Genomic DNA, 26,135 nt, shown 5'->3' on the forward strand with positions numbered 1-26,135 from the left:
TGTTCTCAGTTCTTACTGTACAACTTAAGTTCAGGTGTCACTGACTGTTGCCACTGAAACAATCTTACATCTGAGATTTCCTGTGAGAAGTTCACTAATTTTTTAGATCAGTCTGACATTTTTTGTGGAGCCTCTAAAGACACTGTGTTGAGCTTTCTCTGCCAACATACATCTGACATTTGTCATTCCAGAGACATGAATCTTTTCCAGAGAAACTCAAAGTCTCATGAGATTATAATCAGTCAGTTAATCTCTACTTGTTCAGCAACTTCCATGTGGGTTAGCCGAATGGCTGAAATGCGAAACCACCACAAAGGCTGGAGTGTGACAACCTGGACGACAAAACAGACTCTGGGGCTAAAGCGCAGGTTTATACACTGGGGAGCTGATGAGGGAATTGGGAGCAGGTGTGCAGGTGGGTGTGGAGCTCAAGTGATGATGGCTGCAGTTATAGGTCAGGCCCTGAGTCACCTCAAAACTCCTGTGATTTAAATCCTAAACAGTGTCACAGGGGAGTAAAAACAGTGTTAGTGTTTCAATGTTTCCATCTGATTTTTGAGCCTAATTGATCTTTATATCTGAATTGATTCGAAGAATAAACATGGTCAGGGAAATGAAGAGCTGATTTGGTGAATGCTTGTTTATTATACTCTTTGAGGGAGGGTATCACATCACTCCAAGTCAAAAGGTCAATGTCCATGTGAAGTTACATGTCATGTCGCTGTTAAAAATGTAAAATCATCAAACTTGTGACTTGAGTCCACTCCTGTGCATATAAGATAATAAAAAAATCTTAAATATAAAATGAAACAGTAAAACAATAAAAGACTAATTTTGATGATACTCTTTACTTTTCTTACTGTAAAGAAATTCCATAAAAAGACCAAAAATTAATTAAACTAATTACTACTCTATGTACAGAATAAATATACACATGTGAACACACACTGTAGTTTACTAAGTGTCAGTCCTACGTACACTGTCATGCTGCTGTAAATACTGAAGTGGGCCCCAAACGTGTTGATCCACCGCTCAAAATAGTCCCTAACAAGTGAGCCATTCCCTCTTGTTTGAGTAATGTTTGCTAAAAACTACATTTAAAACAACTAAAGATCAGCAGCAGAGGTTTGTTTGTAATGAGGCGAGTATTCAGCCCGAGTGACACCAACATTGACTCAAACTCGACCTTCTGAAAACGTCACAGATTCGTCCTTGTCCGTCTTTGCTTCAGCACGTCAACTGTACTCAGGTGTGACTTCTATTTCAGAGAGGTCCCAGCGTTCTTGCTGCAGACATTAAAGCAGAGTCCAGTGTTTAGAGAGTGTGTGTTGTATATATGTGTGTGTGTGTGTGTGTGTGTGTGTGTCTCTTCAGGGCTGGTGTAAATTATTCAGCAGTGGTGGGTTTCTCTCAGGGCAAATGGAAGTAAAAGCAGAGCATCTTCTTCTTCCCTCCGCTGACCCACTCTGTGCCATCAGCAGCTCCCAGCGTGCAGTTGGGCCGCATTAATGATTCATCGTTAGAGCTGTGAAAGGTATACGGAGGCCTTCAGCTCTCTGCTTCTGCCTCTTTATCACTCCCTCTTTCCCTCTCTCCCACCATCAGACCCTCTCCCTTGGAGCCAGTAAATGCTTGGAGTTGTGCAGGAAAAGCCAACAGTTTTAAATGTACAGATTGAATTCTTCTCAAGTCTTTTTCTGTAGAGAGGAAAAGCTGAAAATGAGTCAAATAACCAAGAAAGTGAAAGATTGTGGTGTTTGTGTATTAGCTGGCAGCAACATCACACTCAAGAGGCTCCTGCACCTTAAATGCACATGTTTTATACACGTTTTTTAAAGGGCCAGTTCACTTAAATTACACTCAAAAAAACATATTTTTGATTTAATTGCAGTTGTCTTTTGCCATGTACATTGTAACAGTTGATTCCAACCTAAATCTGGTCTGGTTCTCTGTATCAGTTCAGGAAAGACCAATTAACGCTGTCAAAACCAACTGTGAAACTGCCCAGAGCAGAGTGTTTGTCATTTTAACACAATGATTGCATCCACAATAATGAAATATACTGAAGATAAGCGGCACTTATCTTCTCAAGTTTTTCTCATGTAGTTGTGAAGTTGGACAAAAGGCTGGTTTCAAAATTATATTTATCATTGTATTATTTCACAAGTTAAGCTTTAGTGTTGTCCCTTCAGTGTTGCCCCTCGTCTGTTTGTTGCAGTGGATAAAAGCATCTGCCAAATGAGTACATGTAAATGTAAATGTAGATGTAAAACCTACACATAGGTCGTTATTAAAGGGCTCCCATGTGTGGTTTAGTACAGTGGCCCTAAGAACTCAATGCACTGCAACTTCAGAAAACACATGCAAATACACGCTGCAAATTCAGTCCTATAACACAACAGAATTTGCAGTGCGCTTGTGTATTTACATGTGTTTCCCTAAGTTACAATGTGTTAAACTCTCAGGGTCACCGTTAAATTTAAATTGTGTTTCATCACTGTGAACTTTTTCTGTATTGAAACGGACAACGATCTTTCCCTAACTTAACACCATGTGCTGTGAGAAACACAACCATAAACAGTTTAATAATGCTGCTGTCACTGCGAGTGGGTGTTGTGCTGCAAGATCAGATATTCTGGGGGAAAACAAATATGTTGTCTGTGAACATTTCATGGCACGATGTGTTCAGTGTCAATGTGTTTATGACTTGCCAAATATGTAAATTTACAAAATTTAAAATACAGTTTTTTTTCAGACCTTTTTATTTCTGGTCTTTATGTTGCGTGACAAGCTGGGAAACATGAGTAAGGTGGCACATGTATGACCATGATGCAAGAGGATTTGACTTCTGGGAGGATACAATCTTCTTATTCACATTCACTGTGTGTCTGTGCCCCCTGACCCACTGTAATCCTGTGGTCCGCACTGTAATCCACACACACACACACACACACACACACACACACACACACACACACACACACACACACACACACACACACGTTCAGCATCCGTCTCTGCCAAGAGCACAAACTCAGGTCTGATGAAAGAGCGTATAATCTATCAGGAGCTGTATCTAACCTTTATCACAGACCGATGAATATAAAACATGACCTAGCAGATGCAAACACACGCAGGAGGAGGAAGTCTTGTAAATACACATTCATGTTTATTACCATTTATTATTTACATAAGACTATAGATCGTTAGACTTTTTGACATAGACTTTTCATTTAAAACATTCATTTTTTTTTTTCCACAATCCCTTTTTCTTGTCAAAAGAAAAAGTAATTCATATCCAATAGTAACAACTATACAAAGACAGTCTGGTAGGTACAATAATTTACTTAAAAACTGTTTTTATTTTCGTCATTGCAAATCATGTGACAACAAAAAACGACAGCTCGAGAGTTCCCATCACAACATTTTTTCTTTTTCCCCCACGGCGGAGCTGAGTGATCACAAATGACTAGAGCTCAATATGTACATGCTAGTGTTCAAAAGGCATGCAAATATTTGACTGATATTTGTACAACTGCCTTCCAAATATGCATAAGGTTAAAGTTTGTTGTCGACCATCGTCTACTTGTTTACAGAGCCGAACATTCATCCCAACGTAAAAATAAATAAGGACATTAGCATCAGAAATGACATCATGTGTCTCTGCTTCAGACCCGATGAAGCAGAAGTTGTTTTATAGTTTGTTTGTGTGTTTGCTTGTTTGTTTGTTTTGCTTGTGTTGTCCTTCCTCTCCTTGAAACTAAACAGACGAGTCAAGCTTCAGAGGCTGGCAACAGAAAAAAAAAAAAAATGAACGAATGCTCTTTTAAAAAAAAAAATATTTTGAGCATGAACTGATGCAGGACAACGTAAAACACATAGAAAAGAAAAGTAGAAACAGATGACAAAAAAATGGTGTAAACTTCAAACAAATGCAACAGCAGAACTACATTTACTAAAGTTACTAAAATATATATATATTTATATATATATATATATATATATATGTATGTATTAAATACATATATACACACATGTGGGGTGATGATTAACTCAAGTGTGTGCAGGCACCTCTTATGGAAATGTTTTTATGTCTCTTATGATGAGATACAGTACATTCCAGGTTCTTCTACATAGAAGTTCTGGTTCCCCGATGGTCAGCTGGTGCTACTGGGTGGATCCCAACCCCCCCTCCCCTGTCAGGCTCTGTCTCTTAGGGAGTCTCTAGATTTTTTGGGGGGGAGGGGGTTTTCTGAGGTACTGGGTCTTTTTAGGCTGAGGTGGAAGAGGGCGAGAGGAGGTAGAGGACGGACTCATGCCGGCTCCTCGCCCTCCAGGATGGTCTTCCAGTGTCCCGGCGGCGGAAAGGTGAACCTCCTCTTCGAGCCCTCGCTCCACTTGGGGGAGGAGGAGGGAGAGCGGGCGGCCCAGCGTGAGGGGGGTCTGCGGTTGGCCGGGCGGGCGGGTCTCAGGAAGCAGGAGTCCAGGGGTGGAGCCACCGGAGAGCGAGGCAGGTCCTGCCAATGACAAGGAGCTGTCAGAGAGAGGGGAGGGCAGCGAGGCGCCTGCAGCAGGTCGGCACAGAGGGAAACCGACTTCAACAGAGAGACATGAATGACACAGTGAGAAAAGAGTGAGCAGGGGACAAATGTATAAAATGAGGTGCACAAACAAAAAGGATGAATGATGAATGTTGAAGACAGAAAATAAAATTAAAAAAAGAAGGATGTTCAGTGAGGTTAGGTGTAACTTCAGGTGCACGCAGACCTGAGTAAACTGATGAAATCAAGAAGATGAAAATGTTCAGGAGGGAATGTGACTGTAATTTTATTTTGAAACTCCTATTTTTTCTTCCATCATAGGAACATCAATCTCTATATGCTATATATCACACTGTTTGTTGCTTTTATTGGTGACATTATGGCCAGTTATTCTGCAGAGGAAGACAGTTCTTTGTCATGTTGTAAACCTTTAAAATGATGTCACCGACCTCCGAGGATTTATTTCACAACAAACTCAGTGGTGGTAAATTTTGGAAAACAAAGAAGAGAGTTGCTACAGCTACACTTGGTTGAAAAGTACAAAGTTTAGTAGAAGTCAGGGTTACATATAATTGTTGCTTAAATTGGAGTAAGACCTAATATATGCCGGGAAAAATGTATTGAAATGTTGAAACAATGGTTAAATGGAATCATGACGTGAGTTTTCTTAACTTTCTTATGTTTTCCTCTTCAATTCACCAAGTGCTTATAAGGCTACGTCACTTCAGATTGATTTGAGGCTACATTTAGTGGTGGTGTTGTATTGCCAAGGAGTATATTGAGAAGTGTTGCTAATCACTGCATTATGAATTGGTTGCAAATTCTTATTAAAATAAGCTGAATAACAGTATCAACTAAGGTGGGTCCTCTGCTGTAGAGGAGTCCAGTGCCACAATCTAGTTGAAATATTTTAGTTTAAATACACATTGGTGGTGTTTTGTCGACATGAATGCTGATGAAACAAAAAGTACAAATAAATCAACTTAAAACCGGAACAGAATCAACAAATGAAACTCGCAGCCTCCCATCAAACTGCCACATAACCCCCTTAACACAACACGCTGCAAAACTGGTATTTCAACTTCTCCGCCTCCCATGAGCTCAGGCGAGCAGTGAGGTCAACTAAACAGGTGCAGGCGGTCAGTGGATACACAATTAACTTAATTCAAAATGTCTTTGTTTTCGCTGAAACTTAACCTACTCACACAAGAGCACTGACTTTAATAGATCTTTTATCACAGCAGGAAAAGCACAAGTGTAACTGACAACATTAAAAACAGCTGTGTTTGGGGGGGGGGGGTTCCCAGGATACTGGTGTTGCACATGCTGCCTCACTGAGACACTTGATGGAGCCATCGTTAATGCTTTTTTTCTTTTCTTTATCCTGCTATGACAAGTACAAATGCCTGCAGTGAAAAAAGATGTGCAGTCTGTCTCATGCTGCAGACAGGTTTCACTTTCCCCTGTACAACTTGTCAGTGCTTAATCACTTAGAGGACTGAATCACTCACACCTGTTTTCACTACCAGTGATTGACACAAGCTGCACCAACACCACAAGTACGTTGGGGACATAATCATAATGACCAGTTTCCAACTTGAAAATAGCATTCACATCAAAATTACAGTCATAATTACAACTTTTTTTTCCTGAAACTGCTGATATATCCGACTTGCCCCCATAAATCACATGGAAGCTCCTAAAAACCAAACATGGACCTCACATGTCCGCCAAAGTCAATCATTCAAGCTAATTTAAACCAGATTTAATGGATACAATCTTTAATGTAAATGAAAGGTATTTTTAACTCTTCAGTCGTACAACCATCTTTTGCTGTCTGATCACGCAAGTAGTAAATAAAAGGGAATCTTTCCATCTCTACCATCCATCCCACATGACTCACGACTTCCGTGAAATGCAAAGGGAGCAGCCTTTTCACGACAGAATTCAGTCGAACACTACCACAAACTGCAGCCTCACACATTACCATACAGCTGAATCAACACTTTTCTGTTAGTGTGCTCACAGCATCTACAGGTGTGTACAGACGCATACGTTTAATGCTGTTAGAGGACACAGCAACTGTCCCGCTTTACGTCTAAACATGGCTGCATCCACATGTGTTTATGTGTTATGCACGTGGGCTCAATTTAATGATGACTGAGGTTTTCAACAGAATAATGCAAACGTAAGGGTTTATGGATCTGGTTCAACGCTGTGTGTGCATATTTCCGCTGTGGTACGTGCACAGATTAATGATGTTGAAACCAGAGAGAGCCTTACGCATTTGTCCCCTGGATGGAGACGAAAAAGTGTGGAAAAGAGATCAAGAAGAAGAGAGGAAAGTGTTTGTGGGTGAGGTTTTTCTTCCCCACTCAGAATGATGTCAGAGTGTGACTGGGTGAGCGATCACACCGGGACATCACACCACTGGCCTGATTTATAAATAGTTCATCTCCAGGCATTAGATTTCAGCTGAAGGATGGGGGACATTGAGCCCACAAAGCAACAATCTAGTTCTGCTAAAAATACACGGCAGTCAGGCTGCGGTGGCGTGAGAGGATGAGACGGAGGAAAAATAAGTCAGACGGATGGACGGCTGGATCCACCAGTGACTGGTGTGTTACACAACCTGCAGGAAGTTTCATGAACTGGCAGGAAAACAAGTCAGAGAGATGGATCAGAGGCGTCCGCGTCAAACGGACGTCTCCATCAATAAATCATAGTGTTCACACCGGAAATACAGTCGTCGTTTAATGGCCGGCTTGTGGGTTAATACAACATTTCCTATGTGATGCTAATACATCAAGTCACACAACACCACAGATCATGCACCAGTAATGTGTACAGGAAGTCAGTGTGCAGCAGAGTGGCTACTGAAAACAGCAACGTGAACAAATTCACATCAACCCTGACTTCTCTGTGGATGCTTGGCCTTAAAAGAAAAATCCACCTTAAAACACTTGGACTCCATTGTAAAAGGGGTTTCCTATTGTACTTTGAAGTTTTACAGTACTCTGCAGTGGACTTTGTAAAATATTGGGCTCAATAAAATAACATTGTTGAATAGGCTGAAACTCCTTAACTGTTTCTCCCTTGTCAATGATATCCACCCACAGCCTCTTCTTTGCCTCTTCCAATACTTTTAATAATGTTCTTCAAAAAAGCAAAAAGGTACGGTGGCCCCGAGAGCTCAATGCTGCAACTTAGGAAAACATGCAAATAGATAAAGCACTAGCAAATTCAGAAAACATCATTTGACAGCATATGTGCTGCAAATACTCATAACACAAGCAAATACAGAAAGGAGCTGCAAGTAGCACAGACGACAATGGAAGTGTTTCCAGGAGACACATAAAAGTGTTGAACCCAGATGGGATGCACTTATTGTTCAATGCTTTAAACTTCAAGTGTCAAATAGTATTGAACAACAAGGTCGTTGCAGCTGGATTCAACACTTTTATGTGTCCCCTGTTGTTTGTGCTACTTGCAGTGTGACTCTGTATTTGCTTGTATTATGAGTATTTGCAGTACATGTGTTGTCAAATTGATGAAGATTTTTTCTGAATTTGCTTGTGCTTTGTCTATTTGCACGTGCTCTCTTAAGTTGCAGTGTGCTGAGCTCTCAGGGCCACCATAAGAAGGTGTTCTTAACCCCATATTTAGAGTATCTCATCTGGCTCGGTCTGTCTACTTGATTGTGTTTAACTCATCTCAGACTTATGAGAATGAGAAAATGCCACAAGGTATGGAATAAATAACAATGCTATTTTGTTTTTTTAATTCCCACCCCTCTCTAGAGGAATGGGTCGGACACCAATTTGCATAATTGTAATGTACTTCTGGAACCAACCCGTGGGTTCTGGTATTTCTGTAATCAACAACTATAAGCAAAAATTTCAGGAAGATTTTCTCACATTTTTTTCAAAGGTATTCTGGGAAATATCAGAGTCGGTAAGCAGGACCACCAGAAAACTAATTTACAGCACTTTATCCCAAAATAGCTGCTGGTATGTATTTCACGGTGAGAAATTTAACAGCACAGAAGTGTATCCCAAGGTGGACTTTTCCTCTAAGCATGCAAAGTGTACCAGAATATTCAGTTAATCTCCACCAGAAATCACACATAAACGAGAGAGGTGAGAGTGCACAGGGAGTGATGAGTGTTAGCAGCCGTCTTCATCAGTTAATCTTTTGGGGGTAGGTCTGGTTAGTGTGAGAGGAGATGGTGAGGGGGAAACTGTAAGAAGAGGAAAGAAAGTGCTGTATGGACAAATAAGTGAAATAAAACAAAGTAAAACATCACAGTCCATCCAGTCGCACACATGTTGACAAAAAGAGGAGGACCTGGTAGAAACACAATGTTAGAATAATCCAGATAAGGCCGTATGAAGCCCAAAAAGACAACGTCCTCCTGTGCTGAGGAATGTGTGAAACATCCAAAAGAGTTGTCTTTTTTGTGAGTTTGCTTTAAAGGACCATACCAGTGGTTTTTACAGGATCTATCCAATTAATGACAAATTGTATACACAAATTGAATGAAATCAAAGTAATGTTGCCATCACAACATCACACATTAATCTAATCTAAAATCCATTTTTGTCATTTTAAGTACTCATTGGAAAACCCCACAATAAAGTCTTGCTAACAACAAATTCAAATTATTTTGTCAAAATATTGATGTTTGCTTAATGTTGGTCTTTAACGTTTGTCTCTAAGAACGGTCACTATTAGCGACCTACATTAGCATCAGCTCAGGTAACACTTGCTAGCTAATGTCCATGTTATCTGTTTTCAACCACAGTAATTTAGTATTAGCTCACCTCACCTAAGCTAGCAAGCAAGGAAGTGGCTTAAGCTAACATTTGACAGTAAGTGGAGCTAAAGTTCACATTTGTCCAAATATTCTTTGCAAAATTGCTAATATTAGCTAACATTAGCTCACACTGACATTTTTAATGGGAATTATTTTTACAAACAAATGAGAGCTGAGAAAGTTCCGGAAATGTAAATAAAAAGTTGAAATATCGCAAATGTTTTTACGCTTTGCATAGGTGGAAAAGTTGCAAACAAATTCTGACGTACATAAAGCCTCTAACTGAAAATCCCCATCGAAGAGATTTTTTTGTGTTCATTAGGTTATTACATAAAACAAACAAATATTTCTATTTTCCACATTGTTTGTGTTTGTCTGAGGTTTGACTTGTGCCCTTTTAATGACGTCATATTGTTGCACCCTCTTCTGCTGCAATGATTTAATGGCACCTGATTGGAGAACCGGTGCCACCCAAGTCCTAATATACTCCTAATATTCGTATAACATTAGTAGATGAAAAACTTTAATTTGCATTTTCTTTTGTCGATTACACAAAAGAGTTGCTGCCCTCAGCTGCGATGGAGCTCACTGATACCAATAATAGCTTAATAAAGGTTCACTGTAATTTACCTATCTCATGCAAGTCTGTTGGTGATTTTCATACCGTCCTGACAGGGATTTAATTTAAATCAAATTATCTAAAAATGCATGGTATGGTACTGGAACATAGTAGACGTGATTTATGGTTAATGGACTAAAACATGCAAAAATACCAGTATGGTCCTTTAAAAAAACAGATGGTCTATGCATATCAAATAAACTGAGCATGCGCACATTAACACAAGAAAACAGATGCATGACCATCCACAACGTTTGACACCACTCCGACGGCTTCACACACTGTCACTCTGCTGTCCTGTGAAGCATGCATTAATGAACAGGGTGAGGAGGAGGGGAGGTCTGCAGGGCGTGAGGTGAGAGGTCCGTGTGGTTGGTGAACCCACCGCCAAAGGTCGTAGAGGAAGAGGAGGAGGAAGAGGAGGAACTTACATCACGGAGACAAGCAGAGTTAGAGTCCCCAAGGAGTTGTTAGTATGACAGTGTGGTTCTGGATCAGAGCACAGCGGACAGGGAGGAGGAGGAGGAGGAGGAGGAGGGAGAGGTAAAGCCCAGAAGGGAAGAGAGAGGGGAGGAGGAGGAAGGAAGATAGAGCGGGAAATGTTAATCGGTAAAATCGGGCAAAGAAGAAGAGGAGATACACGATAAGTCTGGCATGTCAAAGGCAGAGAGGTTGACCAGGAGAAATGAGGCGGCTGATTTCAGCCTGCAGACCACACAGAGAGCAGTAAGCACACACACATTCACTTTAGACCTGGAAAAAACACCTTGGTATAGATACACACAGGTCGGTCAGGTGGTATTGGAGATCATCAAACATGCAGTATGAAAAGCCAAGTATATACCGAAACAGGGTTGGGCAATATGACAAGATACACTCATTTACTGAGGCAGCTATCGCTTATATTACAGACTGTATTAAGCCATTGTGGGTAATGCTGCGACTCAATGTGCAGGACTGTTTTATACTACTAATATTATTTTCTTGAATATGATGAAGTACCTAGATTTAACAGGTATGTCATTCATCCTACGACTTAGTCAATTGATCGAATCGAAGACATGCTGCTTCTCTCTGTTTTATATGATTGTAAATGCAATAACTCTGGGTTTTGGATGGACAAAGGGCAAAAAAGAAAAAAACAAAAAACATTTATAGGGGGCATTGTGAGCTCCAGGGAATAGTGAAGGACATTTTTCAAAATGTTCTGATGTTTTAGTGGGTAAACGATTTAAAGAATATCTCGGATTTGCATTAGTAAAAAAAATAAAATAAAAATTGATCCAGCAGAACCAGAGATGTCATATTTTTCTTCCTAGTCAAAATTGATCACCGACAGTTCGGTCAGAGATTCATGTGTTATGGTGGCGGCTAATGTAGCCTTGAGCAGCTAGCCCTAAGCAGAGACGAGGAGTTCCCTCTGGAGCCACAAAAGGCTTTGTACAAGTCTTTTACATATGCAATAGTCCTTCCCAAGACCTGTAAATAGACATGATGTGTAAGATTAATGCAACATAATCGTAGATAACTGCTAGTTGCAGGCCGAGTTCAATAGATTAGCTAAAAACAAACATACATATTACCATTCACCTGTAAATGGTCTCTCAATTGGACTTCAAGTACGTTTACTGTATCATGATACATATTGCAATATTAAATGACATAGATCATCATACAAGGTTTAAGTCATATGGCCCATCCCTAAACCAAACTTATTTTTTAATTTTTCTTACCAATTGTGAATATAAATGTTTTGTTGGGGATCTTTTATGATATTCCCCCTTTCATCAAACATTTTTTTCTGTGTGTATCCATCCATTCAAAGCACAAAAAGCAAGAGTAAAATGATCCAAATACAGGTCTATATTACAATACTGACATGTTGCGTGCTGAACTACCATCACAATCCATTATTCTGCTCTGTTTGAGCTCTGACAATTGTCCACAGAAGTCACGGCATCGCTCATTGAATGAGTGAAGGAAACACACAATCCACCATCATCCATTAAAAACAAAAATCTTACTAATCTTATTCTGTCTGTTCTGCAGATCAGTGAACAGCAGCTGGTGAAAACTTGATGTTAATGGGCATATTTGTCAGCACATGTTGGATCATGTTGCTTACTGCACATATAATGGTTTTAAATATACAGTCTGTCTGCGGTACATTGTTCTAATGTACGGCTTTAGTACAGCATGACATACTTTTCTGGAGTTTTAATCTTTATGGACGGCCAAATAAAAAGGCGTGCCAGTACATACAGTACGCTGATTCATTTTTCCTTTCTGTTTTCCTTTCTCTCATCATTTAAACATGACCAGAAAGATGGTTGGATGGATCTATCATTTATTTGTCCCACAGGTCAGCTGAATGAGTGGTCAAAAATGGCCCGACCGATGTGCCAGAGCGCTGATTTCATCAAGTAAAATGAGCGCTTTTCTTGGTTTAGTTTGGCAAAGGGAAGATCAGGTCGCTTCAAAAATGAAGTCCCACTTAAAATTCTGATTGAGCAATGAAATAGAGGGAGCTGATAATGATTAAATATGCAACTTTGCGACTATAATTCCACTTCGATCATTACTGTGAGATCATTAATTTCACTGCTGCAGCTATATTCATGAATGATGATTCGGTCGGGCCTGAGTGATAATTAACGCACAGAAATAAAAGCCAAACGACAAGGAGGTCACTACAGCGAAGAGGAAAATACAGAAGAAGAAGTAGAAAAAGAAGAAGAAGAAGAACCCTTTAAGAGTCTATATGCAGAGCTGAAGGAAAGTTCAGTATTACTGAGGAGGGTTAAATATTTTAACATTACCATTGCATCAGTCAGTGCTTTCGATCTGAGAAAAAAGCATGAACATTTTAGTGATCTTGCACAATATAATGCGGCTGATTTTTTTGCTTAGCTTTTTTTTTTCTGATCAATCAAACATCCTTTAAAGTTTGTCGTCAACCATTACAAGGGAGATCCGAGGCAAAGTCATAAATATCTTTGCGTCATAAAACATGGGCCCCAGATCAAATGAATGATGAAGCGATGAATCCAGTGCGTCTGCATATTTACCTCCATACATCCAGACTGTCCTCTGTCTGAGTCGGCCTGCCTGCTGCTGTCTCTGCTGTGGCTGCTCTGTCCTCCAGCCTGCAGCCTCCTCTCCTCCCTAAAGTTCTGCTCCTGCAGCTTCTTATTGAGGATGCGGGCTGCGTTCTCAGCCAGCGTGTAGCCTGGCGGGGCCGACAGGTCCTGCCGTATGCTCACCACCTCTGGATTTTTGTCCCCCTGCGTCTCCACTATCAGCTGCACGGGGCTGGGCGAGCGCCCTCGAGCAGTCCGCAAACACTCTTGCACATTTCTGGGGTCCGTGGCGAGAGCCCCGTGAGCAGGGCTGGGCTCAGTGGTGGAGGGCGGGGTGGGGCGAGAGCGACTGGGGGACTTGTTGAACTTCTGCATGGAGTCGTAGACCACGGGGGTGTGGTCGATGATATTGAAGAGGCTGGAGAGGCCGTCGTTGATGGTGGTGTGGACGGGGCTGTCGCGAGTGGTGGTGGAGCGGGCCCATGCCGACTCACTGTTGCCCTTCTGGGGTGTGGTGGGGGTGGGGGCGCGGCTGGTATTGGGTAGATCAGTCTTGCTGGACGTGGACAGTTTGCGCTGAAGTTTGGGTGAGCCGTACTTTGGTGAGCAGCAGGGGCGTTCAAACTTGCTCTGGACCACAGGAGAGTACTGAACCTTCCTCAGGCTGCGTGACGGCGAGGAGATGGGCGTGCTGCCACCTTTAGGGGTGAGGCAGCGGTGGGGGCTGCTGGTCAGGTTCCTCAGCAAATCTGTCTGCAGACCCACACTGATGGTCTGGGTGGTCTGAGTGCCTCGCGTGGTGAAGCCGTTGGTCTGGCAGGCTGTGTCCCGGACAACAGGCACTGGTGGAGAGCGGATGGCGTTTCTCACAGAGATGGCCACCTCCTTCATGTCATCACTCATGTTTCTGGCGAGCTGAAGCTCCAGTGAGGAGGCGTAGCCTACCGTGGGGCAGACAGGAGATTGACTAGGAGAAGTCCTCAGCCCACCACCCTCCAGAAGCCCACATGGCCACCTCCCACCTCCAAACACCTCATCTGGCCCGCCAGCTCCTACCCCTGCCTCTCCTGCGCCCCTAGCTTTGGTCCCCTTGGCGTACAGGAAGTCTGGGTCTTGGGCAGTAGGGCGCTCAGCTGCCCCAGATCTGGTAGGGCTGTGGAGGATGTGCACCCCATAGTGCTCCACTCCCACCCCTGTCGCCCCTGCTCCGTTGCCCCTCACCGGGGACTTGTGGCAGTGCTCAGGGCTGCTCAGGGTGCTGGTGGTCAACGTGGCGCTGGTGGTGAGGAACCAGGAGGCTGGCTGGAATGGATCAGGAACAGGCTCCCCTCCCCGGGCCTCGGAGGTTTTCTCTGTCCACACATCCCGGGCAGGACCCGGGCCAGAGGTGGATGATGGGAAGTCCCAGCCCTTGTTGTTGAACTCCTCAATGTACTTGAGGTCGTCTGGCGACAGAGGAGGAGTGACGTCGTCTTGGCCCTGATCCCCGTGGCGAGTTTTGTCAGGGAGGAACGGCGAGCTGTCCATTAGCCTCTGGAAGTCACTCATGGAGCACACGGACTTGGCTCTGGAGAGAAGACACACACACACACACACACACACACACACATTAAAAACCAAACATCACAACAGACAACAATTACAACCCAGTCATGATCTCATCCCCTTTATATTCCCACTGCAGACAGAATGCATCTCTATATTTTTTTGTAAAGCAACTCATTGCCTTTTAATGTTTTAAAAGTGTCTGAATTATTTAGCAGCATAGTGAGCCGGATCACTTCCTCTCCATAAGAGAAACTTTCACAGAAAAATCACCTGGGGGAAACTCACTGTCACTTCAAGTAACAGTTAATAGAATCAACAGACGATTTCCCAAGGGATCGATGTGAATGCATGAGCAGCAAAAATGCAGCAGGAGGCTGGATAATATGTTTACGCCTGGCATCTATTACAATGTAGCAACTTTTACAGAATTTCAAATTTAGAGTTTGCCCGTGGACAGACTATTTGAACTGAGTTTGACTTGAAGCTTTTTCACACAGGTTACCTGAGCAGACTCCCTCCGCCCATCTCCTCCTCTGGGTACGCAGGATCAGCCTCTCTCTCCGAAATCTCGTTCAGGGCCTGAAACAACAGATACAACAGTTTAATCATGTGGAAAAGGATTCAGGGTAAAATTATTTATGTGCAGCAGCTTCTGGAAAATAAAAAAATTACTATCTTTTTTCTAAAATGAATGGCTGTAATTTGGAAACTGGGAGACCTATTAACACTTAATTAACCACCTACAGTAATAGCTCGTTTTTCCCCACAGTCAAAGTAAGTGGACACAAAAAAACCTGATCAAGCTTTTTTTTGGAGAAATGCTATTGATATTTAATGCCTCCTTGGAGTCAGTTACAATACCTCAGGCTGAGAAGGAAAGACAGAGGCTGACAGGCTGTGAGTCCTAACTCTCTCACTTCAAGCCCAGTTTTGACAGACACAGTAGTGTCAGTGTGGGTTAGGGTCTTTATTAATTAGACTTTGATCGTTTCCGAGATGTTCTTTTGTTCATTCATCATCATTTCGTTGAGTGGTTTGAACCAGGGCTGCAACTAATAAAACTGTCATTAGTTATTGACTAATCAAGATGAATCCATCCATCACTTTGTCTGTAAAATATCACAAAATGATGAAAAACTGCCATTACTTCCATTACATAACGGTCACCGAGCAACACAAGTGACATAGTTCTTTTTATCTGCCCAAAACCCAAACATATTAAGTTTATTTTCATGTATGATAAAGAAAAGCATCACATTCAAATGGTTCACATTTTCTCTCAAACAAGACTGAGAGCCTAAAGCTGAGCTAGTGGCTCTGTGAGGCTGTACTTAGCTTTGAGCTTAATTCTGTGTTTAGGAGGTTTAATATTTACCATGTTCGCCACCTTAGATTAAAGTATTAGCATGCATTAGCAACATATGCTAATTAGCGCTGAACACAAAGTACAGCTGCAGGTATTCGGTCATAAACCATCTGGACGCATCAAAATTTTGACCTTGGATGAAGTTTTCAGGGATGACAGAAAATGACTAAAATTCATCCTGAGGGGAACGTCAATGTGTGTGCCAAATTTCATTGGCTTCCATCCAATAGTCTTCAAGATATTTCACTCAAATCCAAAAATTCTGCCCTCTGGATTCATCCTCTGGGAACCATGAATGTCTGTACAATGATTTTATGGCAATCCATCTAATAGTTGGAGTCAAAGTCTGGATCAAAGTGATGGATCGATCAATGATGTCATTCACTGACCTGTCATTTCAGCTCTAGTTCAAACCATGCTCTTATTTAGATCTCACCTAAATGTTCAGAGCTCCGCCCCCTTTTCCCTGCTGTGCATCATACTGTTGCACAGCAGCATCTTGGTGGAGACTGGTTTTATATGTTAAAGCCCTGCATTAATGAGAGTGACTTGTCTTGTCTTGAATGATGTGTGTGTTACCTCCTTCATGCAGGGGAACCTCTTCTCACTCTCCAGTCTGGAGGGTGGGGGGACCTCCAGGCCACTGAGCGGGTCCAGAGTCAACGCGTCCAGGAACAGGTTCTCCGTCGGACCTTTCAGCCTCATGGCAGCCCCCTGCACCTCCAGCATGGCCTCAGAGTCAGAGTGGGAGCGAGTGGGAGGAACCAGGACAGGGGTGGAGGAACAGGGGGAACGTGGAGAGCGAGGAGACCGGGGGGCGTTGCAGGGACTGTCCTGAGGAGAGAACACGCCTCTGTGGCCCGAGCTGCCGTCTTTGACGTCGATGCCCTCGCCTCGACGGGAGTTCAGCTCTCTCTGCATCTGCACGAAGAATAGCACAGAAGTGATCAGTCAGAGAATTTACTGGTGTCGACCAGTGGATGAAATCGCCACAGACTGGGGTTTAAAAACACTGCAGTAATGGGTGTGTTGTAATCAGGGCAACATTTCAAACATAGCCGACACAATGCAGGTAAAAGATCTTTTATGTGGACTGTTCCCTCCGAGGAAAGAGGTTAAAAACAGAAAAATGTATCTTTCTTTACATCTAAATAATTATGGCAGATATTCTGTGCTTATTCTATTAACTGTCTATGTTACAGGTGTAATCAGGTGTGTGTCTTGTTAGCAAAACTTATGTTAGCATTTAACTCAAGGCATGGTTGTAGACAGTTCAATGAGGCTTTGATGGTTGAATAAGGGTTAAATTAAAACCTAAATAAAATCATGAGCACCTGCCTTATCACTGGGGATTGACAAGTTTACACATTTATTTTTATTTTTTTAGCTCAGTATGGTGTATCATGTGCAAATGTGTTCACTCAAAGGGGGTGAATAAATCTTAAAACCTCTGCTTTTTGTGACTTAATGTTAGTTAAAACACCAAAACCTGACTGATACTGGATTATTGAGGTTGATACCGATATTGAGAGTTTAAAAAAAAAAAGTAATGATCTGAAGTGGACAAACTGCACTGTTTGTATATGACCTCAAACATATCTTTTTCATCTCTATACTACTTATTCGTCGACATATACACCAATTTTCAATAAGCTAATATCAGCTGCTAACCGTCCTGGGCGATTTATCAAAACCCTGGTGTGGTTCTTTAGAGTTCCAGCATATTTCAATTAAGCAGTGGCAGGTTTATGCCAAATATGCTACACTTCACTTTCCTGGATTTAAAGTGACACACAAACTGTATTAGTGCGTTTTCCTCAACACTCAGCAACCAACCTGCAATATTCAGGGTTAAGCTTCTTGCTAAGGTTAAAGGAGTAAAGCCACATTACTCATTCACTTTCACCCTGCCAGTGTGAGCGGCTCGGCTGGTGACCTGTGCTTTGTAGTTTGCTGCAACATTGCTGAATAATGCATCTCTGCTTCCTGCTGTGTGTGAATCCATTCAGCTGTGCATCAGCAGTTTTTTTTTTCTTTTCTGAGCTGGTAAACGTGAGTTGTGTTCAGAGAGTGTCCCTGCTTTATATATTAATACTCTCACACTCATATCATATTAACCAGTGCGTGTTCCCACTTCCTGCCCTGAACTTCAGACACAACCGAGGTGAGATGCTGCAGTTCGTCTAATTAAATCTCACAAAGGACATCAATTATTCACTAATCCTCAGAGTCTATTGTATCTCGCCTTCACTATTCGAAAAAACCAAACAACAGAGAAGATAATCGCCTTGGGTCACTGTTTCTCTCTCACATCTAAAAACACTGCACACACAAATGCCTTCAAAATTACGATAAAATAAAATGAAACAAATTGGAGGTTAAAAAAAACAAAAACAAAACTGTCTTAGAGCTTAAGGAGATATCTTTAAATTATTATTTATTATCATATTACTTGTTTTGTCTCATCAACAATCACATGACATTAAACTAAAAAATGACAATCTTGTGCTGAAATGATGAATCAATTCATCAACTGTTAGAAAAGTGATTTGATAATCAATTCAATTTTTTTCGAGTCTTATCAAGCAAAAAAGCCAAACACCAGATTTTCTGCTTTTTCTGTTCTGTGTGATTGTAAAATAAAAATCTTCGGGTTACAGATGAAGTCACCTTGGGCGCTGAGAAACTGTGATGGGCAGTTTTTATATTGTCTCCTTACATATTAAAGACTCAACAATTAATTTATCATTAGAAATTATATAATTGACAGATTATTGGCAATGAAAATAATTAATAGCTGCAGCTCTAAGCAAAAACTAATCGATTATCAACAGTTTTTGTGACTGAAAGTTTGCTCTTGACCCTCGAAACAGCAGTAGACTAAACAGTCTCATCACAAGATCCATTGAGTAGCTGCTCCACAGCTTTAGATCGTGTTACACAATTTAATCCTCCTCACTAAATGGAGTTTCGTGGTTGGTGTAGAATTGTCAATGCTCAGATTTACATTTGTCTGATCACTCTCAGGACTTCTCGTCCACATCGGCTCCAAAGTTGAGACTGAAAGCTTGTTTTTGATCTTGGAAACAGATGTGTGAAACGGTTGAGAGCTCCAGAACAGCTACTCAATGGCCCTTGTGTTGAGATTGTTTCATCAGCTTCTGTTTCCAAGGCTAGGTACGACATTTCAACCTTTTAAACCAACATGAATGAGACGTCATTGAAGTGCTTGGAAAAATGGAAATCTGAACTTCTGCAAAATGTCCAAATTAACCCTTTTTTTCTCCGTCTCTCTCTTTCTCATCATCCTTCCCTTACCCTCTCCATCTTACGATGGAGCTCTCTCATGCTGCCGTCCCACTCCTGCCGCTCCTGGTCGAAGCGCTCCAAGAGCTCTGCCCTCTCGCGGCTCCACCTCTTCTCCCCGTGCTGCAGCTTCCAGCGGAGGTCCAAGGAGGTGTTGTGGCTCTCGGACAGCAGACGCCTGTGCTCCTCACGCTCCAGCTTCAAAGCCCACTCGGGGTCTCCGGCAGGTTCCCCTTCGCCTCCCTGTGCTTCACCTCGCACCTTGCTTCCTGCCTCCTCCTCCAGCTGGACACAGAGCAAAGACACAGGGATGTTGAATTGATTAAACATTATTGACCTGTGCAGTATATTACAAAGAGATAGTGAATATAATAAATAAAAAGCTAATGAGGGTATATAATCTGGACCTGTGTGTGTGAAAAAGGTTCCAATTAAAGGGTCAGTTCACCCAAATTAGAAACAACTTTAATTGGAAATACTTTCTATGCGTGACATAGACCTTATGAACACTTGCTGCAGTGAGGTCTGTGGATTAGGAAATCCTTTAAATATAATATTTGAAATTCATTTTTTCAAAATTTTGGTGAAACTATACTTTAATATAAAAGGCCCAAAGTTTAAAAGAAAGTAAAAAAAAAAAAAAAAAACAGTAAACAGATTGCTCCTATCGTTTTTTTTTTTTTTTTTTGCAGATGATAAAAAAGAGCCTCTAACAAACTCGTTTTAATCCATATCTGTCTCCCCCACCCATGGATCAATATGTTTTTAAAGTGATGATCAAAGTTATGTGTCTCTTCACAAAGAGCAGTGGATGTTTACTGTGTATGATCTTTTTCTCCTCTAGTTTGATCCTCCTTTATTTTGGGGGGGGGGGGGGGGGGGGGGGGGGGGGGGCAAGAGAATTACATGTCTCAATCAATAATAAAGCAAGCTGCCCCGGTGAGTCAGGTTTTACAAACTCATGTTGTTTGTCTACACTTTGTTTAAACCCACAGAACTTTATTTCTAAATCTAGATGAAATCCAAAAGTCCCCAAAGACACCGTATCTGTTGGGTTGAATTCTGGGGGAACTGTGTCTTGAATGATGCATGAGGCATATTTCCAGTTGGAGTATTTCATTCAGTTTCACTCGTCATTTTGGTTTAATTAAGAGATGGCAAAGATTAGACGGAATGTATATGAGTTACTGTCTGAGAGACATAAACGTGGATAAGATGATTTTTGTATATTTTATCCTATTAAAAACAAATTGTGTACATCGCGCTCCACTGAAATATAATCATTTGCTTTCCTTCCAAGAGTTTGCCACTGTCGCACCTGTGCATTCACCATGAAGCCGGAACCAGGAGGCAGTTAGCTTAGCTTAGCATAAAGACTGGAAACGAGGGGAAACAGTTAGCCTGGCTCAATCCAAAGGTGACCTCTGAAGCTCACTGGCTCGTAGCTGTTCTTTCATTTTTACATTTCAGTTTTTGTTCAGATGAAACAAACAAGTCACAGTGTGTAAATCAGTGAGGGTTAGAGGTGCTGAACAGAGCCAGGGTAGCTGGTTCCCTGCTGTTTCCAGTACTTCTGTCAAGCTAAGCTAAAGTGCTGCTAGGTCATTTATTGTACATCCTGCAGACCCGACAGTTCTCTCATCTAACTCTATGCAACTTTCTTAATTTGCATGAGGGAAACAAAAGGGAAAAGACATGATGACGATAAGGGGTTAAAACCATTTCAACTCAAGCCATACAGCATAAAGAGAACAAGCAGAAATGCTAATGTACACCAAGAAACACAGCATGAAACAACGCGAGACGACGAGAAGCTATCACTAAGTACTGCTGGTTGTCTTGCAGAGACGCACAGTAATAACTTGAGCGGGGGGCCGCCCTCAAAAATTTCAAACCGAGCGCTGGCAGGGGGACACGAACCGAGGATTCAGAAGTGCTGCAGAAATCTTCAAAGCTGCAGATCGACAAGAGGGAAGCCACTCTGGATGCGTCTCTTTTCCAGGCAGAACAGGCCATTGTAATCTTCAGACGGGGCTTTTCATCCCACAACATAACATGGAGCAAACCAGAGTCTGCAGAACAGAAGCTGTGTGAAGAGCAAGTCAAGGCTGCCTTCAAACATCAGCTTACACAACTCCCATTCACAAATGTTTGTCTTGTCTTCTATTATCTCGGGTTTTTAAAAACTGTGTGATTACACACCGGAGAGGGTGACATGCACATTAACAGCAGCTGACTGAATGTTGAGAGCCAAGATGTGAGACATTATAAATATAGGCGGTTATTTAGGAGCGTGAAACATGAGGCGGCCTGAGCAACGATATTAACATCTGGTAATAGTGATTAAAAGAAAACAATCACTATTTATATCCAAACATAAATAACTAGATGAGGTGCAATTCCCAATTCTGCTCTGCTCTGCTGAGCTGTGTAAACAGACAATTTGGAGCATATTTCTGAAATCTTAATCAGAGCGAAGCACAGTGGGACAGGGGAAGAAGTCAGTGTGGTATTATCAGAAGAAACTAAGTAAATTAGTTCTCATTGAGGCCCTGAGCGACCTTTGCTCCGTGGACGGATATGAACCATGTAAGAGCTCGTCAGATTAAAAGCATGAGAGATAAAGAGATAATCTTCCTCCTATAATTCAGACCTCTTAATTGGTTCCCAAAGCTGCAGTTTCCTTCTATATCAGAGGAAGCGGAGAGGAGACACTGCTCTGACCCAGCAGTCAAGAAACAACATATTCACTATCCTCAGACTGATCCCGACCCTTCTCTACCACAAAACACACTCTGTATCAATACCTCTCCATGACACACTAATACGCACTTCGTCCACTACCAATATTCACTCAGTTGCGAGTTTATTAAGCACACCTTCATAAAAACCAATGTGGTGTAATACAACAGTCCTGCAACAATTCCTCCCTCATGAAAGTCATAGTTTTATAGGCTTTATTCTGGGGGATGTAGTTTGCAGTGCTGTTGAGTTAATTTGCATTACACTGAGAAGTGTTTCTAATATTTCGTCCACCCTGCTTATATCAATGAGGATAGGCTAAATATTACACCTCTCACTATACTGCCTTTGCTGGGATATCCCACTGCAACAGTTTTAACTAGATGCAAGTAATCAACTAATAACTGAGTGTGATAATGAATAAACGACCAAAATGATATAGACCTGCAATGATGTTTACATTTAAAGCCAATATGTGCAGATTTTGCAAAATTTCCCCAAAAACAGAAAAACAGACACTGATGCCACTAACGGCCCCCATGACCCCCCCACGGAAGTTTTCTGTGGAAAGCAGCACATCAACCGAACTGACTTTCACTGGGATTGACTCATTTTTTTTCTGCACACAAAAACATCAGCTATCAGCATAATTATAAAGATGCTATAATGACATAAAAATAAAACATAAAAACATAAAGTGGCTTCAATAATGTTCTTAGAGATTGAATTTCTTCATATCCCAGAGTTTCTTCTACCGCTGAATGAATGAACTATGTTTCCCTTCCTTTAAGAGACACGTTCAGACAGACACTGTGTAAAAATGTATGAGTATCATTTATTCATTTATACTAGACTGTTGTGTTGCCACATCGCAGCTGTGCTGTCACATCGGGCTCCTGAAAAAGAAAAACACAAAACCAAAACAATGCCGGGTCGTCTAGTGAAGTTCAACCAGACTTAACCTTCGCAGTGTCATCCTCCAAGCGCACATTCCTGGCAGATTACTTTGTGACATGATCAGGGTTATCCACCTGTCTACCCTGCAGCTGCAAAATCCTATTATAAACCTTCAAACTCCTGTATCTGTTACTCAAATTGGCCTTTCTGGACTGTACGTCATCAGCTCAGCCCCTTGTGTTTTTGTGTGTGTGTGCTGGTTTTGGTGTTTTGTGTGTCCATGTGTAGTTTTAGTGCTCCACGATGTTGTAAACGTTTCAGAAGATTTGAATTTGAATCTTTGAGATTTTTACCTTTTATTGTAACTGTAAATTAGAATATTTTTGATAATGAGCAGCTACAAACAGCTTCTGTTTGGAGGAATATAAGACAGCGCTTTAGCTGCAGTCTTATGCTGAATGAATTTGTTTTCACAATGACAGAATATGCCCACTATAAAGTGCCAGGAGAGTGAGTTATTGTTATTTTCTTGGATGCCGTCCTTTCAATTTAATGGTTGAGGGTGATTATGAATTGAATTCTGTCCATTTGTCTGACACAACTTCGAACTGTTATTCATCTTGTTATTACATTTTTAAAATGACAATGATTGGCCCGAGGAGGGAGCTGAAAAAAACAAAACAAAAGGGTTTTGTTATTTTTGCCCTAAGTGGGATTTCATCCGTGGAGGAGGCAATGTGTTTACTGTCGTCTTGCTGCTTAGTTTCCGACACCAGATTGTGTCCCTGTCCCTTTAAAGGTGGGCGCTGAGACGCCATCTGTACCTGTGCAACCTGGCACTTCATCTCTGCCCACTTGACCTCCCAAGCTGCTTTGTCATTGGCGTAAGACTGCTGCAGTTGCCATCGCCGCGTCTCCTCCTCTCGCAGCTCCTCTCGAAACTCCTCCAGCAGCGTCCGCAGGGCCTGTAGCACCCGACTGTTCTCCCCGAACTGCACGGAGAGGATTCACATAAAGCAATCAGCAAACACACACGTCGGAAAGGTCAATCAACACACTTAAGACACACAGCAAGTTATTTTCTTATCTTGATATTTGTGATGAGCTTGTCTTTAGTTTTTATGTGTCCTTTGTTTCTCTTTAAAGCACTCTGGGATGAACCTGCTTTGTAAGTGCTTTATAAATCAATTTGACTTGCACTTCCTGTCTCCCATCTGCCTCCCGCTTGGCTTGTCCTTTCCAATCTATCGCATCTCAGCTCTGGGCGTTGATGAAAATACGCACACAGTAAACATCTTTGTGATGCTGCAAGAAAAACCTGCAGGACAACTATAATTCTGATTTATTTTAATCCAATTATGATGCAGGCGGTTCAAGAAAGTTTAAACAATTACACCTATGATCTGGATTTGGATTCATAAGGCTGGAGGCCGTATGAGCAGTGACATGCAGTGGGTCAGAGAGAAAAGAACAGCATGTTTCCCCTGAAGTGTGTGCTCAGAGAGGTGTGTGGAGGGCTGCTCGCCTCTGGTGGCCCTGCTGTGGGGAGTCTTCAGGTTTTGGCAGGAGGCAGTGAAGCACAAAGGAGTCTGAGAGTAAAACATCACCTCGAGGTATCACCACAGAGCTGCCGGCTCCGAGCAGCCTCAGCTGAGAACACAATATGAGCTCAGCAGCTAAAAGGCCAGAGCACGTCAGTCCAGTATTTCCAGGAAAGAAGGTCGAACTTACAAGGTGTGTATATATATATATATATATATATATATATATATATATATATTTTTTTTTTTTTTTTTTTTCCAACAAGGGCAACAAGGGGAGATACGACTACAAAACACAGTACCTTATTATTCTTTTAAAGTTCTACTGTTGTGTGTCTGAATAAACACAATATCACCCTCAGGACATCAGACTTTTTCATTTCATAGATTTTCTGCTGAAAATATTTTGAAAAGAAAAAAATATCTAAAAAAAAAAAACAAAACAAGATGGAGGCTCCCTTTTAAAAGGAATACACTGAGCAGTAATGTAGCTTGGTAGCTAGCTAGCTTACATCTCTGTTTACATGCGGTGTTTCTCAGCAACAATGATGAATGTCTTTCCTTTCTCCTAAAACAAAGGCAAAGGCAGGATTTTGAATATTCTGAAAACTGTATTGTTTACATCCATGTTGTCATATCAGAGCTAGCCGTCTGGCTCCTCTCTGCCTTTTAGTATGAGGTAATATATGTGTCACAACATACCATAAACTAAGCATTGTGGTGTTACAGAGACGCCCTGGCCTATAAACCATATCCTCCAGATGTAAGGGAACATGCTTGTTACGTACAGGCCTCAGCAAATTTTTATATTTCTTTCACTCAAACTGAGAAAACTGACCATTCCCACTGAAATCCTGACTCTCAAAATAATCGCTATATATATATATATATTTGCTTATCGCTCAGCCCTAATTTCTACGTTTCTCATGTCTAAGGAACATAACTGTTAAACTGTCGACACAAGTGTTTTATCTGGTCACAGCAGCGCTCATGTAAGTGAACGTGCGTCCTCATGCAGGTGCCAGTAGCGTAAAAAGACACACAGATCCCAGGGACTCGCTCGTCAAAACATTGCTTGATAGCACCAGCATTGGTCAAAAACACAGGGTACCTTTGATTTATCTTGAAGTAGAAACATCACACTCAATCAAAGACAAAAAAAAAGGGGGAAGGTGGTGTGTGTATGACCAAAGCACATCAAGGGATCGCAAACCCACATCAATTGGATATTTCCTGTTATCTGGTTTAAATGATCACACAGGAGCAAGAGAGAACCTGATAATTTAAGATGAATAAAACCAGCTCCAATTGATGGTGTGTGAACACTTTTTGTAGCAATTTGAAAATGTCCAACGCTGGTTCTCTAAGATGTATTGTAGTGTCAATGAATGTAAAGACACTGTGGCAGAGTGCAGTGCCACTGAATGAACAGGCTGGATGCAGGACAGACAGAACAACTCCCAGAAACCACCTCCAGTTTTGGGGCCATGGCAGGATGTATTCTTAATACTTCACATGGATGCACAGTTTTGATATGGGAGGACACCAGAGTACTCAGAGTTAGACGTGATGTGACAGTGCTGACCCACTGGGTCACCTAGCCGCCCAGGTTCATAACTTTCCAGCTAAAGTCAAGACTTCTCTCTATATTTCAAGCTGATTTGAGAACTGCTGTCAGT

General features: G+C 41.7%; 1 protein-coding gene across 1 annotated transcript in view; it reads right to left on the reverse strand.

Annotated features, from left to right (window-relative positions):
- Positions 1-3,147: 3,147 nt before the first annotated feature.
- Positions 3,148-26,135, reverse strand: part of mtcl1 (microtubule crosslinking factor 1) — a 73,138-nt gene continuing 50,150 nt past the window's right edge. The window contains 6 exon segments of the mRNA XM_023410873.2: positions 3,148-4,517; positions 13,045-14,623; positions 15,107-15,183; positions 16,550-16,891; positions 19,289-19,561; positions 23,740-23,907. Coding sequence (XP_023266641.2) covers positions 4,314-4,517; positions 13,045-14,623; positions 15,107-15,183; positions 16,550-16,891; positions 19,289-19,561; positions 23,740-23,907 — 2,643 coding nt within the window. The 3' untranslated portion in view covers positions 3,148-4,313.

Source organism: Seriola lalandi, unplaced genomic scaffold (genome assembly GCF_002814215.2).
Source record: "Seriola lalandi dorsalis isolate HSWRI2012SDOR001 ecotype SW California unplaced genomic scaffold, Sedor1 jcf7180002054441, whole genome shotgun sequence".
In the NCBI taxonomy this organism is placed as follows: domain Eukaryota; kingdom Metazoa; phylum Chordata; class Actinopteri; order Carangiformes; family Carangidae; genus Seriola; species Seriola lalandi.